This window comes from Indicator indicator, chromosome 1 (genome assembly GCF_027791375.1).
Source record: "Indicator indicator isolate 239-I01 chromosome 1, UM_Iind_1.1, whole genome shotgun sequence".
NCBI lineage: Eukaryota > Metazoa > Chordata > Aves > Piciformes > Indicatoridae > Indicator > Indicator indicator.
The window spans coordinates 97,853,376-97,868,545 of record NC_072010.1 but is presented as its reverse complement, the minus strand read 5'-3'; the positions used below and the strand labels follow the sequence as shown (position 1 = coordinate 97,868,545).

Genomic DNA, 15,170 nt, shown 5'->3' with positions numbered 1-15,170 from the left:
ATATTTTCTATGGTAGCGTCTGTGCATCAGTAAATCCTGAAGATTGTGTTGGCCTCCTGCTTCTTCATTCATCCTCAACATTATCCTCTGCACTTTGATTGTTTCTATGTGTCTCCTTGTAGGGTTCATTTCTATCTTCTTGCTCCCTAAAGCAGTGTTCATAAGTAGAGATGTTAATTAAAATCAGGTACACATTTTACTGAAGAAACTTTGTGTTACAATAGTTTTAGATTGCAAGCTGACCTGGAAATGTACCAAACTGAACTCCATAAATTAAGTATTGCCAGTGATGGAAAAGGTCTGTGAGCTACCATTTTTCCATAATATGCATGCAGAGAAAGGGTGACTGGTTTTATCTTTTCTTATCCCACTTTTTCTACAAGTGGTCCATTTTCATTATGCAAATAAAGAAAAGGGTTTTATTTTGGAGTCATAATTCTGAGTACAAAGCCTCATGGTGATTTATGCCAGCAAGGATGGAAACAGCTGTATGGACTTGGAAAAATGAGAAACAGCCTGGGCTTTGCTTACCCAAGAAGCTTTGCACACTTGGCTGACTTGGGCTTGCTAATTCAGTTCCGAGCTTTGAATGTTTGGGTTCTATCCCAGAGACCACAAAGGTCTGGTAATATTGGGCATGTTCTGTGAGAAGATGTGGGAGCCACGAGGGTAGAAATGGAAAGGAGAAAACAATGTACGCTTTCCCTGATTTCTTTTTTCTCTTGTGCTTTTCACTGCCTGTGTTGATATCAGAGGAAGACCATGAACCCTTCATACGTACCATTCACTTCTCTAGAGAAAGGTACTTACGCCATTTCATAGTCCTCGTCCTTGTCCATTCTACAGCAGCAGCAATAGGCTAAAATACCAATAACTATAATTACAGCAACAACTCCACCGATGATGCCAGCGTAAAGAGCTATGTTCATGGATGCTATACAGGAAGAAAAGAATTTGCCATTTGCAGTGAGGATGATGTTAAATGCAACCGGCACAATCACTGGACTTCAACTCCCACCACCAGATGGCAGATTCAGACTGAGTAGAAACCACATTTATTGATAGACTTCAGCAACTGGAAATTAATTCTGTACTGGGTAGCTGGTAATTCTACAGGAGCAATTAGTTATAGATAAGAATCATAGAATGAACTGGGTTAGGAAGGGACCTCTACAGGTCAGCTAGTCTAACCCCCCTGCAGTAAACAGGGACATCCCCAGCTAAATCAGGTTGTTGAGAGTCCCATCAAGCCTGACCTTTCAGTGTCTCCAGGGATGGGGCCTCCACCACCTCTCTGGACAACCTGTTCCAGTGTTCCACCACCCTCATAGTAAATAATTTCTTCCTAATATCCAATCTAGATCTATTATTCTTTAGTTTAAAACCATTGTCCCTTGTCCAATTGAAACATTCTTTGGTAAACAGCGCCTCTCGAGCTTTCTTAGGGGCCCCCTTCGGGTATTGGAAGGCTGCTATAAGGTCTCCCTGAAGTCTTCTCTTCTCCAGGCTGAACTCCAGCTCTTTCAGCCTGTCTTCATAGGAGAGGTGCTCCAGCCCTCTGATCGTTTTTGTGGCTCACCTCTGGACCCTCTCCATCAGGGCCCCAGAGCTGGACACAAGAAGTCCCTAGATCTGAGCAACTGCTGAATTTTGTTGATGCAGTTTAGTTTCAGAATTTGAGGTCTCAGGCCTATCTGAGTCTACGCGTTTTGTCATCTGTGAACTAAGTCTGTGAGCTAGTGAGTGCTCTAGTAGCATGTAAACAAATGCAGAGAATCTGTCTTAAAGGTAAGAAAAGGAGTGTGGGTGTGTTTTTGTTGGGTTGATTTGTTGGTTGGGGTTTTTTGAGAAAGCAGAGTGTTACACTTGTGCCTGTGCTGCCTCCATTAATCCTTTGACCCTTAGCTAGGATGCTTGTTCTGGTACTACTGTTGCTGTAAGCAACCCCGCCTCTTACGTGGCACAACGCTGACTGTCATGTTGCAAAATGCTGTTCCCACAATGTTTGTTGAAGTGCAGATGTAAAAGCCAGAGGTATCCGCTGAGATGTTCTTCAGAGTTATTTGTTCCCCTGTCATGAAGCACAAATCCAGTTAAAAAAAAAAAAAAAATTAGGGAAGGAAGTGGAGGCAGCAACCCTTCAATTCCAACCCAGGGTAGTGGGAGTGAGGAGAGATGATTAAAGCTGATGGATTGCTCTGTCTTGCTTGAGCTGCCATGCTGGCCTCTAGGTGTTAATGTGATTTGTGGGAGGACAAACGGAAGTGTGCTGTTTTGGTTACAGGGAACATGGTATTTGAACATTCCTTTTAGAAAGAAAATGGTCAGCGGATAGCAAAGAAGTATGTGTGCTTAGTGAAAGCTTTTTTGCATTAGATTTTGCTGAGAAATACAAGATAGCCCAAACCAGCGTACAGTTTTCAGGACTGACCATCTGCTGAATTAACCTGTAAAACAATAAAAAAGCTCTCCAGTCCTCCAGCTCTCAGATTTCAGATCTGAATTATTTAGCAGTGGGGGAAATAGTTTTCTAGAACGGGAGAAGCTATGCACTCTGCAAAAATAAATGAAGGAAAAGAAATTCAGTGACATGGAATAGCTATGGTGCTGATGTTTTCTGTCCACCATAACAGAGCTCAGAACCACATGCTAAAGCTTAGCTCTGTCCAAGCAGTCAGGTTTTGTTTGGTATGTCTCTAGCTGGCATTTGTGTGTGTAGTCCATGCTATTTTGCTTGTGATCTACCAACACAGGTACAGATTCCTGATGTGAAAGCAAAAGTAATTTTTCAGTGACTTCACTGTTTTATTTTCTCTGTGATCACACTTCTTTCCAGCTCACTCATAGGACTGGGATTCTCTTTGGTCTCTGGTGGCACCTAGTGCTAGATAGTGTTATGGTTATAGCTGTCAAAATTGTAGTCTATAGTCAGACTGTAAAACCTCCTGTATTAAATAAAAAATAATTGACAGGTAAGTAAAATTGGCAAAAATGTAGATCAGATGACACCAGTTTTGGAGTGTCTCCTAAGGGGATTCTGCACATGCTGCAGCCCTGAGGCTTGCTTAGTACATGTACCTAGCACAGAAAGACATTGCTTGTGCAAGTAGTAGGGTGTCCAGAAGAGGACAGCCATCACAGTACTTGAACATCAGTGTTTTGATGAAAATAGAATTCAGGTGAAAATGGATCAGAAGAGACTCCTGTCTGGGGGAAGAACAGGAAGACAGCAGCTGTAAGATGACAACTCTGGTAACCGGTTCAGGCTGTGTGTGATACGTTGGCACCACTTAGTGGCCAGAATAAGGTTTGTGTCCCTGGTGGTATTTTGTTTTCTGCATAATCTATGCAAAAACAGGCTAGTGAGTGTTGAATATCCCATCAAGTCTGATTGCATTTAGTTTACCTCCATAGCAATGTTACAATAAGTTAAACCAGGAAGGGTAGGTTCAGATACTCAGTCTTCCTGGAGCAGAACATACCAGGAAGAAAAAAAGATTTTGAAAGGGATAAATCTGAGTCCTCTGTCACTACTACACTTCAAAGAATATTAAACCTCATTTCTATGTGAATAGTTATACCAAAGGTCTTCTCATGGAATTTCCGTTCCTTTTCTAGGCTCTGACTTAAAATGAAAGCAAATAAAGTACTGGGGCTTATGTGGCATAAGCCTCTTACATAGTGGTATAACTGTTTCTCATATCACTTTCCTCTATGTGAGGAGTCATCTCTGGAAGGAAAGCAGCTTCTAGAGCCAACTTTTCTTTGTCTTCACCCCAGAATGCAACCTGGTCATTATCAAGCAAGCTGGGATATAGGAACACACCAGTTAGAAAATGATGTGTTATTCCTCATGTTATGCCCTGCTTACACCCAGAAATTGAGAACTAATTACTTCTGGTTTCTTCTAGGGTGAGACAGCTTTCCTACCAGATGAGACTGAAGTGAAAATCTTACTGATCATTGTTACTTTAGGTCACAGTCTTTCCCTGCTAAGTTACTTGTGACTGTCTCATCTCTTAAGGACAATTTTTCAAAATCATGCTCAGAGAATTTCCTAGGAAAAGTCTTAAGTGTGTTTTTGTATTTGCATTTTAAAATATTTCCAACTCTGATCTACAGAGAGCTCAAAGACTTGATGTTTTTGAATTTCCCATACCTTCGGTTGTTTGTAGTACACGGGGCTCATTTTGAAAATTGAAGTTTTGCCAGGTATATCTGGGCTTTGGGGAGCCCTCATGAGAAATGCAGGTCAGATTGAGTGTCTGTCCATATTCTGCTGTCCCCAGGATCTTGCATTCTGGCTTGGATGGTGCAACTAAAAGAAGGAAAATAAGAGAAATTCCATTAATCGGAAGTGGTTTTATGTTTCAGCCCATCTCATGCACCTTTGGTTTTGGTTCTCGTTAAACAGAGGCTGGTCTTGTTCCTGTCACCACTTTCTCAAAGGAACTGCAGTGAACTTGTCTCTAACTGATTTCTCTCTTCTTGGCACTGGTCTGCCAAGAAGGAACTATAAGATACTTTCTTGCTTACCAAGGACCACAAGAGTCAAGATTGCAGCCTGCCTTGGAGGATCTTGCTTTAGCCGAACACTGCATGCATATGTCCCGTTATCTTCCATGGTCACTGCCTTGATGGTGATGCTGATGTTCCCTTCGTTTATGTCACCAGTGAACTCTATACGGTTTTCATAGCCCTCGCCATACTGTACAGTTCCATCAAAATACCTAGTGACAGCATCATTCTGATAGAGAGGGAGGGAAAACGATCAGTCTTAATTTCTTCTGTGTGAGTCTACAATCTAGCTTGATGGATTAGCCCACTCTTAAGAGCAGCTTGGAAAAGAGGGCCTTAAACTGCCCCATTTTGCCAAAAACCCAAGAAAGACTGTTCAAAACGGTCTGGGCTTCTGTCTGAAATCCACTTCTGCAACCATATGTGAAGTCAGAAACAACTGATTTCTTTTGCTAGGTCTTACTCAACTTTCTTATCCATGGCAGGAACACTTGTCTGAGATCTGTATGTCAACCAGATTCTCTTTTGATTACACAAACTCCCTTGCTTTCTTCCAGCCAGCGTCTTCAGAGAAGAAACACTTGGCATTACTGCAAGATGATCTCAAAAGCTGCTTCTCCTCTCATTAATTCCCAAAAACTCAAGGGGAACTTTATCGGTCTCTACCTTCAAATACTCAATATGAATGTAAGGAACCTGAAGAATCTCTCCAGGTACTATTATCATAAATTTAAAACTTTTAATATCATATCAAAGATATATCTCTAAAATATGTATGTAAAATATACTTTTAAAATATATATCTTTGTATAAAATATCTGAGTGTTTCACGTATCTTAATGGATGTATATAGAGTGTACATAGAGAGTGTATAGAGTGATATATCCTCAGGACACAGCTTCCAGACCAAGAGAGAGGAAAGAGAAGGGTGTGGATTTGTCTAGTACTGTGCAATAGATTTGAGATAAATTGCATCTAGAATCAGAGTTTCTGTATGCACAGTTCTGAAAATAAAGGAAGTCTTGAGGAATCTTTTTCTTCCAACAGACATTCCCACCCCCAGTCCTGCCTCTGTGTCTCTTCCCACCTCCCTCTTGAATGCCCTATCATACGTTTCTTTATGCAACTTGATGTACCGGACTATTAATTTTCTTCCAGACAACAAAGTCTCCTGAATCAATAGGTTTCTGTGTTTTAAAATGACACTGGAGAGTCACGTTGTTCCCTCGTGCCACCTTTATGTCCTTGGCAGGTGTTTCCACAGTGAGCGCATGAGCAGTTGCCAGAACTAGGAAGAGAATAAAGTCAGCAAAATTAACGACATCTTAATTCCACATTTTGTCTCTTTGGCTTTCTTACAAGCCACAACAACTTCACATCCCCTCTGTCATTCATGACATTCCCCACTGAGCAAGAGGTGATATACACTGTGGCTGATTGACTGTTGGAAGCTGCTGCACAGGGTGGCTGAGAGCTAGCTCTGCTTTCCTTTCCTTGCTTTCCACTTCTTTATCTGGACATACATGTCTATGGAGTTTGTAAAGTTTTGTTTGTTTGGTTTCCCCTGTGGTTTTGTTTATTTGTTTGTTTTGTTTTGTTTGTTTCCTGAGCCTTCTTTCAGAATGACTGACATCCTTGGACAGTTCAAAATGTATAGAGGGAGGCAGGTAAACAGATAATACAAGGTTGTCAGCAGTCTTAAGGATTCAGGCTAAACTAACAAATTGATATTGTCAAATAACTTGCCTTAATGCAAGCCCATACAGAAGTCACATTTTGTGCTAGATTAATCAAAACTTGTTCATGTAATAACCTGAATAAAGAAAAACCTAGAAAAGCAAAGAGACCTTGTTACAGTGTGGAGAGCTGGAATTCCCCTCCCACACTAACAATAACCAGGCTAACTCCCAATAGATTCTGTTATCTCTGTTATCCCTTACCTCCCTCTGGTGGAAGGCAGGGCACCCCTAATTGTGGGGATTACATCCAGATGTACAGATGTGGCACAGCTGGCACAACGTCCAGTGCCAGAGTTAGAATCACTGTTGCAACTATTAGAGTTGTCCTGGGAAACTGAGGAAGTGACAGCTACCCTTCTGGTATTGTTACCTCAGGCTCTGCCACTCTGCAGCTCCCGTAACCTCCTGAAAAGATCAGAAGTTGGTTGACCATCCCATCTGTTCATGTTCTCACCAAACTGATCACGCAGAGTTATGCAGAAACTCCCATGTGATTGCCTTTGTTGTTTGTTTTGGTTTGACCTGTTCTGAAGTGGCCTCCTTGGAGGACATCTGTTTCTGACAGCTGAAACTTGTATCCATCTGGAAGAAGAGGAATCAGCATCATCCCCCTTCATCAAGTTGGATATGGAGGTTTTAAGTTCCTCCTTCAGCTCTTTCATGCAATTCTTTATCTCTCCAGACAGAGTTTCAATGGCTGAAACCAAAGAAACACGTGTGAGACTATCTTCCAATTGCCTCATTTGGTCAGTGAAATGGCCAACAGTAGGAGGTGCTCCACCATAATTTCTTGCCACAATTCTGCTTGCCAGAATTAGGAGGAGCAAGCTTAATGAGCTTTTTGGCGAGGCCAGTTCCACAGGAATTTCATCAGGATTCAGCATATTATGATCTCCATACATTACTTCTCTCACAGCAAACTCTCTCAGACGCTTGATTCCCTCATCTATCGTGTTCCAAGGCTTAGGGTTCCATGGTAAATCATCTCTGCTAGGGTACCTCATAAGGACTGCCAGTAGGAGGTGTGCCCACAGAGAAACTTTACCAAGGCACCTGCCCAGATGCCTGTCTATGCCGGTATCTTTCAAGAGTGTCCCCAGCTGGGACGCGAACTCGTCACCTGCCACCAAGGCTGGAGCTCCCATATCAAAGCACCTTCCTAGCCAAGTCAGGATTGGATCAGTGTGTCCTCTGATGTAATCTTTCCTTACATGCCTAATTTCCTGTCTGGGTGCATTAGCTGACTGTATATCATCCTCATCATCATCATCTTCTTGAGCCCGCTGTCCCCATGCTCCTGCTGCAGGCCTCCATGCAATTTCCTTCAGTTCAGAGGCACTTCCAGCAGTTCCTAATTTACCAGGGCTCATATCCTGTCCTACATCTCCACTGGCCATGGGTGGTCTCATAAAGTCTGCTAGACTTTAAGGCTAATGTTCTCTTCCTCATCAGAAGCATCTTTCTTAACAAAGGGTCCCTGAACTGAAGGATCATGACCTCCTTCTGCACCTTCTGCACCTCCTCCTGCAGCCTCTGCACTCCATCCTGTGGCTCCATTGCGCTTTCTGGTTAAAGCAGCAATCAAATTCACTGATTTAGCTTTGACATTCACAGCAGAGTCAGCAGGAACAAAGAGATTCTGTGCAGAGACAGCAGATACTCTTCGAGACCCTGCAGCTGTTGCTGCTTCCATTTTGGCAACAGAGGGTGGAAGAGACTCCGCCTCATTAATGGTGGCTGCCTGTGTAACCACAGTATCCATCTCAGGTCCTGGCAGAGTTCCTGCAGCTTCTGGCTCAGAGCCAAAACTGCCGGTATCGGCATTCAGAGCTGCTTTCACCTGTCTGCATTTGATTGTCAGCTCCTGTACACTGTAGTCTGAATCTGAACCTGTTTCCAGATCTGTCTGAGCTTTTCTGTGTTTTCTTTTGCGTCTGTGCAGGCTGCTAGAACAAGTAGCTCCATGCCTCTCTCGACACAGTGCTATCAGCAGGCATATAATTATTACCACAAACACAAGATTCAAGCATAACATATAAATCAATTTAGGGTTCCATTTGTTCACATAACCTTCTGCAATAGGAATAGCAAATTCATATGCTTCTGCTGGTTGAATTGCCATAACTCCCTACTCCAGTAAAATCAGAACAATACTCAAAAACTTTCTGTAACTTGTCTTTACTCCAAAGAAATAGTTTATATGCCACATATCTTACAATTTTATCTATCATAGCGGAAACAGCCCATTTATAAATCACCACAGTCAGAACAGAATATATAACATGCCACAGGATCCAAAGCAGCTTCATTTTGCTTCCTAATCTGAGCAGAAATAAATCATAGAAGCAATTGCCCCACGTTGGGCACCAAAATATTGTTACAGTGTGAAGAGATGGAATTCCCCTCCCACACTAACAATAACCAGGCTAACTCAGTTCAGAAGCAAATGAAGCTGTATTTGCAGGAAAAACTACAATATGTAATGAAATGCAATGAATATGTACAAATATCACAGTATCACAGTATATCAGAGGTTGGAAGGGACCTCAAGAGATCATCAGATCCAACCCCCCTGCCAGAGCAGGATCACTTAGGGTAGTCTGCACAGGAATGCGTCCAAGTGGGTTTTGAAACTCTCTGGAGAAGGAGACTCCACAACCCCCCTGGGCAGCCTGTTCCAGTGCTCTGTCACCCTCACTGCAAAGAAGTTTCTCCTCATGTTGTGGCGAAATCTTCTGTGTTCTAGTTTGAACCTGTTGCTTCTTGTCTTATCACTGTGAACCACCGAAAAGAGCCTCGCCCCCTCCACTTGACGCTACTCACAACATTTATAAATATGTACAATTAACAGAAAAACACAATGAAGCCCCCTGACCCCAGAGGGGCGGTGCTTCTCTTCCCCCCGCCATCTCCCCCCTTCCCAGAGCCAGCATGCGAAGGGGAAGAAAGCCCAGAAGCAGAGAGGCTGTTAAACTTAGCTTGTCAAGGTCAGTATGCAGGTGTATGTGTTATCTCCCAAAGCCAGCAGACTGCCCAGGGGAGAAACACCAGACAGACAGAGAGAGACTGCCCATACTTTGTTTTACAGAGTACTGACTCTTAAACATTTCTATTTCTCCAGTGGAAGTGTTTAGCATAATCATTATTTTGCCTTCTTACACCCAATAGTGATTTATTTACATTCTTTCACTTTTCTGCTCAAACTTTGTGAGAAGAAATTAAAGACATAGTCTTAAAACTATCACAGACCTTGAAAAAAATCAAGACATGAATGCTGGTGAGGGATTTGGAGGGCGTGTTGTACAAGGAGCAGCTGAGGCAACTGAGGTTGTTTAGTCTGGAGAAGAGAAGGCTAAAGGGAGGTCTGATTGATCTCTACAACTACCCGAAAGGAGGTTGTAGTGAGGCTGGTGTTGGTCTCTTCTCCCAAGTAACTAGTGATTGGATGAGAGGAAGTGGGTTTAAGTTGTGCCAGGGGAAGTTTAGATTGGACATTAGGGAAAATAATAAGTGGTGAGGTGTTGGAACAGATTACTCAGGAGGTGGTTGAGTCACTATCCCTGGAGGTGTTCAGGAAACCTGTAGATGTGGTACTTCAGGATATACTTCAGTAGTCATTGTAGTTGGGTTACAGTTGGATTTGATGATCTTAAAGGTATTTTCCAGTCTTAAATAATTCTATGATTCTATGACCAGTTTTTAAAAATTAGTAGGGTAGTAGTCACATTTTCCCAAGATCTGTAGCTCCTGCCTGTGGAGCACAGGAATAGCTGAGACTGGAATAAACCAGAAATCCATCTGTGCTCTGGTGAAGCACACACAGTGCATGGTTGGTGTTTCTCGGACACTGTATTCTGTTTGACGTAATGCTAAATTTGTCATACTTGAGAATTAGCTAGTGGCAAGTCTTATTTTCAGAGCTGGGTTGGTGGTTTGCCTCTGCCCTTCATGCCTCTGGGAACCTATGTTTGAGAACACCTGCTTTATCCTTACAGTTTGTGTGTTGTTGTGATTTTGGGTTTTTATGGCACCAAACTGAATAATTTGAAAAAAATCTAAGTCTGAAACCTATTAGAATACAGGGAGGAAGAAAAGGGAGTGCTGCTCAGAGGCACTCCCATGGCACAGAAAAGCAAGGTCTGGTAAGGAGAAAGGTGGAGGAGGGCACAGTTTGTGTGATGGTGAAGGTTTGCTTCTGGAAGAAGCAGTCCGAGTTAGTGTTCCTGGGGAGGATTTGACTGAAAAGTTGCTGTCTAGCATGCTTTGAGTCCTGATTCTGCCCTTATCTCTGGCCAATTTAGATGCACGAGGAAGTGTAATATGTAAGGGAGAGAGCAAAGTATGTCTAGATTCCAATCTGAGTTGCAGATGGGCTGTGAATACATGCTGGTTTAGATATGCATTAGATCAGTAAGAGTAAACTACTGGCAAATGGAGCATTACCAGATCCTCGACTACATCAGCAGTGAACAATAGCATCCCTTACAGAATAGCAGCATAGGGACCCAACAGGTTTTGTTGTCACTGGGCTAGGAATCTGCTGGTAGCAGTTTAGGAACTTGCACAGGATAATAGGGCATGGTGATCTGCTCTGCCTTGGGAGAGGCAAGGCAAAAGCTTCTATAACAGGTTCCTGGATCCAGTCTGTTCTCCATAGCAAATGGTGCAAGTTTTTTCTCAGAAAGGGCCCTGTACTTCCAGAACTGCTACATCTTCCTTCTGCTGAGAGGAGTTTGACAGGAATTTTCACAGCAAACAACTCTTCTGTCCCCTGCAGCCCTCCTTCCTTTTTGCTGATAGGGGATGCCCTCCCTTGCAGAGCTGTCTTTAGACACAGCTGCAGACATTTTCAGCAGTTGTATGAAGACTGACTTCTGCTTGTTAGCATCCTGGCAAGAGAAGGCAGCTGAGTGACTAGAGCCAGGAGGCTTCTAGCTGAAGTTATGGTCTTTTTACATTCCTTGTCCCATAACTGAGTTGTTCAGTGGTCTTGCACAGCTAATTAGTTAAGCACACATTTCATTCTCTTCCTCTGTGACATGGCAGTAGTGTTTCTGTTCTCTTAGGGACTAATTCATAGAATAATTTTGACTGGAAAAGACCTTTAAGATCATTGAGTCTAACTATTATCTAACTCATGGCTAAACCCTTAGCACCACATCTGTGTATCTTTTAGACATCTCCAGGGATGGTGAGTCAACTGTCTTCCTCGGAAGCCTATTCACCTCTTCCAGTGTTTCATAATCCTTTCAGTGAGTACGTTTCTTCTAGTATCCAATCTAAACCTCCCCTGGTGCAATGTGACACCATTTCCTCTTGTCCTGTCACTTGTTACTGGGGAGAAGAGACCAACACCCACCTTGCTACAACCTCCTTTTGTGCAGTTGTAGATAGTAGTGAGGTCTCCCCTCAGCCTCCCTTTCTGCAGGCTAAACAAACCCAGTTACCTCAGCTGCTCCTCATAAGACTTGGTCTCCATACCCTTCACCACCTTCATTGCCCTTCTCTAGACCTACTGCAGGACCTCAATGTCTTTCATGTAGTGAAGGGCCCAAAACTGAACACAGTACTCAAGGTGTGACCTCACCAGTGCTGAGTACAGGGGGACAATTGCCTCTCTATTCTAGTTCAGCAGTTGCTGAAAACTGTAACTAGGAATCCAGCAGGGCAAAGTTTCTACCATAGTTTAGTTGCAGCCACTCCCATCTCTTTCCCTGCCCTTGAGCACCCGGTGCAAGGGCCATGTTTGCATAGCCCTGTGATTCTTTCTGTGTTTTCCATTTTGTCCTCTGTATGAGAAGCACCTATGAAAGCTTTCCCATTGCCTGTTGTGACTGAATAGAGATGCTTTCCTGCATTTAGGTGAAAATCGTCACCATCTGTACAAGGAGATGAAGAAAGAAACATTTCCTGTCACTTAGAAACCGGTTCCATCATGCCAGGGTTCACTGATGGGTCATTAACTTTGCCCTGAGTCAGAGATGGGACTGCCCAACCCTAAGGCTTTCCCTCAGAACTGCCTTTCCTTCTTCCTCTTGCATGACTTGGGTCCTACAATAAATCAGATCATGGTTTTTTTCCAAACAGGGAACAGCAGAACCAAACACCATGTACAAGAGACACAGCCTATAGCAAACAAGACTGCTTATTCACCTGTTGCTGTCACCCTAGTGCCCAAATTCTTTTGTTTTTCACCCACACTTCTCTTTGTCTCCCACTCCTTCCTTGTTAAAGCTCCTTCTGGCTGTTGAGGAGGCTGCACAGTTTTGTGTGGGGTGCCATTTACTTATGCTGATTCCTCCTTCGTTCTTCTCACCACAAGTCACTTTGCAAAGTCACCAACAGCCAGCTAGACAAAATCAGCATGTCTAAAAATTGAGGTTTATTCTTCAGGTCTTTTTTCCTGAGAGAAAACAGAATCTATTCAAAGTATGGCTGAAAGGACGGCAGGGACAATTCTGAAAGAACTTCAGAAAAGGAGAGTGGATAAATGGCCAATATAGCCCTAGAGGGATGGCATCACCTAGATTTAAGCCTTAGAATTACTTTTTTGGTGTTTCATCAATAAGTATGTTTATAATATTTTAAGAAACTGAGAAAAGTTTTATCTCCCTCTGCTCAACTTAAACATTGGTACCTGTACAAAGTGAGAAGAAAATCAAACTAGCATGTCTACTTTCATTTTCCTTACTAAGTGTTAATCAAAACAGAGTGAAGGCCACTTAACAGAGCTGGAAACAATTAGAGGAAAAAAAATTAAAGAGATTGTGGTCCAGCAAAATTATTATTACTGATTTGTCTTGGTAGATTTGGCTAGTGAGAAGAGTAGAAAAAGTGGAAATGTTTTATTTCACTTCTACAAGGAAGTACTCTGACTTTGAATTCCTCAATGCTTTACCTCAGAATTTAGCTGAAATTTAATTCCAAAGTGAAAGAGGGGAAATCTCTTAAATGTGAAATTTCCAGCAAAAGCAAATACTCTGCTTGATTCAGAATAAATGTTTGGGGTTTTTACTTCAGCAAGAAGTTCATGTAACTGCAGTGAAAAGCTTCACAGCAGGAGAAGTTAATCTGTGCCAGGATCCTCGTACAGCTCGTTCAGGATAGTTCTGGTATCCCAACACTGCACTACTATGTGCTCTGCAGGTTCTCCAGTTTGGTGCAATGCAGGAATCTACTATACCTTCTCTAAAAATTTTTCAGAGGCAAATATTTTAACATAGAATTATTGCCATTTTAGTCCTGCCCATGCAGGCAAGAACAGCTTCACCAACCATACATATTGCTGCTCTGAAAAGCTTCCCATCTGTAATTTGGATAGCATGAATGGTGAGAATAATGACAAAGGAAAATGAATGGCAACAGAATTACACAATTTACATCATGATCATCAAATCACCACCCCAGTCACATTCGTTGCAAATGGAGCACATCCACTTTTTCTAATTACGTTAAACTTTGCGAAGTTCTTTGTTGTGGGTCTTACTGTTGAAGTAAGATTTTCAGGATTTTTGGTAAAAACCCAAGCAATTTCCATGTGCATAGCTTTGTTTGAAGCCTGGAAGAAGGTGCAGGAGCATTGGTAACAGAAGACAAGAGAGGTCCAAAAGTAGTGGAACTGAGACTGCAGGATCTGCAAGGCAGGATGGTAGAGGGAAAGTCTATATTGAAGACCAAAGGCAAGCTGACTGATTCAAAAGTGTTAGTAGAGATTGTTGTGCATCTTCTTGATGTGAATAATATACAGAGATCACAATTTGTATTGGAGTACACATAAACAGTGGCGTTTAAACTTAACACTAGATGCAGATTTATATATAAAAGAGTAAAACCAAAGCACTTTGTCACTTCCAGCCAAGGCATTTCCTTCTTCAGACATAAGTGTTGTATTTAACAGAAGCCATTAAGATTGTTTTTAAAAATGTTTTCCATCCTCCTGTTCCTAACACTGTCTTTAGGAGATGCCCATGAGGCTGGACATTCAACAGAGAGGGTAAACACACTTGACTGATCATAAACATGAAAGAACTTTTACTAAACAAAACAGAAACAAGCAAAGTCTGCTGGTAGACTTAGACTTTGCAATGTTGTTTCCTCCTTGAGGACATAACCAAATTAGTACTCACTTGCACTGAAAATGAATGGCCAAAGCCTTTTAATTGCCATCTTCCTCATCTCTCCTTTGTTTCACCTCAGGGTGCTCTTCCTTGTAATCTCCAGGTGGCTATGCAAGTAATTAGCTTTAGCTGAAGGGCTGCTTCACAGTAGCATTGCAGGTTCAATTCCTCAGTCTTTTTTTTAAAGTGCTTCTTCCCCAGTCTGCCACTCCCCTCCCAGCTACAATGACAAGCCAGATCACCAGTAGGCTTTCACATCTGTTAGTGCTCTCTGACCCAGTTCACAATTCCTTCCCCAGTTGTAAACTTTATTCCCCAATTAAACTGCCTTTCCCAGTTTGTCCTAATGCACAGGTACACGAAACAAGAGAAGAAGCAAACTGAAGGGTGCGGTAACTGGGAGTGTGCAACAACTGAAGACATGCATGTGATAAGCTTCAGTCATCTTCACTATTTATTAAGGGAGACCACATCACAATGAAGGCAGCTGCCCACATCCATGTTTTAAGGAACCTAGGTGTCTAACTCTCCTTATTTTAAATACCTGTAAGAATATGTAATTTATGAGAATTTGAAGACTCATGGATTATCTAAATGTGAGATACATGTGAGCCAGGTTCTTATGCCCAGAGGCCTATTGTTTCAACTGTCCCAGTATGTGGCTTCCATAAGAGCTGTATGTACCAAAAGTGTATTTCCACTGAAAAGGCTGTTAGATAAACTGATAAATGGCTTGTAGCACGCTAGCTACATATCTATTGACATGTGCACAATGGAAGTCCAACCCTACTCATGT

At 42.3% G+C, this 15,170-nt stretch overlaps 1 protein-coding gene across 1 annotated transcript; it reads right to left on the bottom strand.

Annotated features, from left to right (window-relative positions):
• Nucleotides 1-59: 59 nt before the first annotated feature.
• GPA33 (glycoprotein A33) lies at nucleotides 60-14,432 on the bottom strand. The gene is made up of 7 exons (XM_054389671.1): nucleotides 14,384-14,432; nucleotides 5,655-5,806; nucleotides 4,537-4,747; nucleotides 4,160-4,318; nucleotides 1,958-2,071; nucleotides 811-934; nucleotides 60-146 (listed from the first exon to the last, which is right to left on the bottom strand). The coding sequence occupies exons 1-7, from the start codon at nucleotides 14,430-14,432 to the stop codon at nucleotides 65-67; spliced, it is 891 nt and encodes a 296-aa protein (XP_054245646.1). The 3' UTR covers nucleotides 60-64.
• Nucleotides 14,433-15,170: the final 738 nt, after the last annotated feature.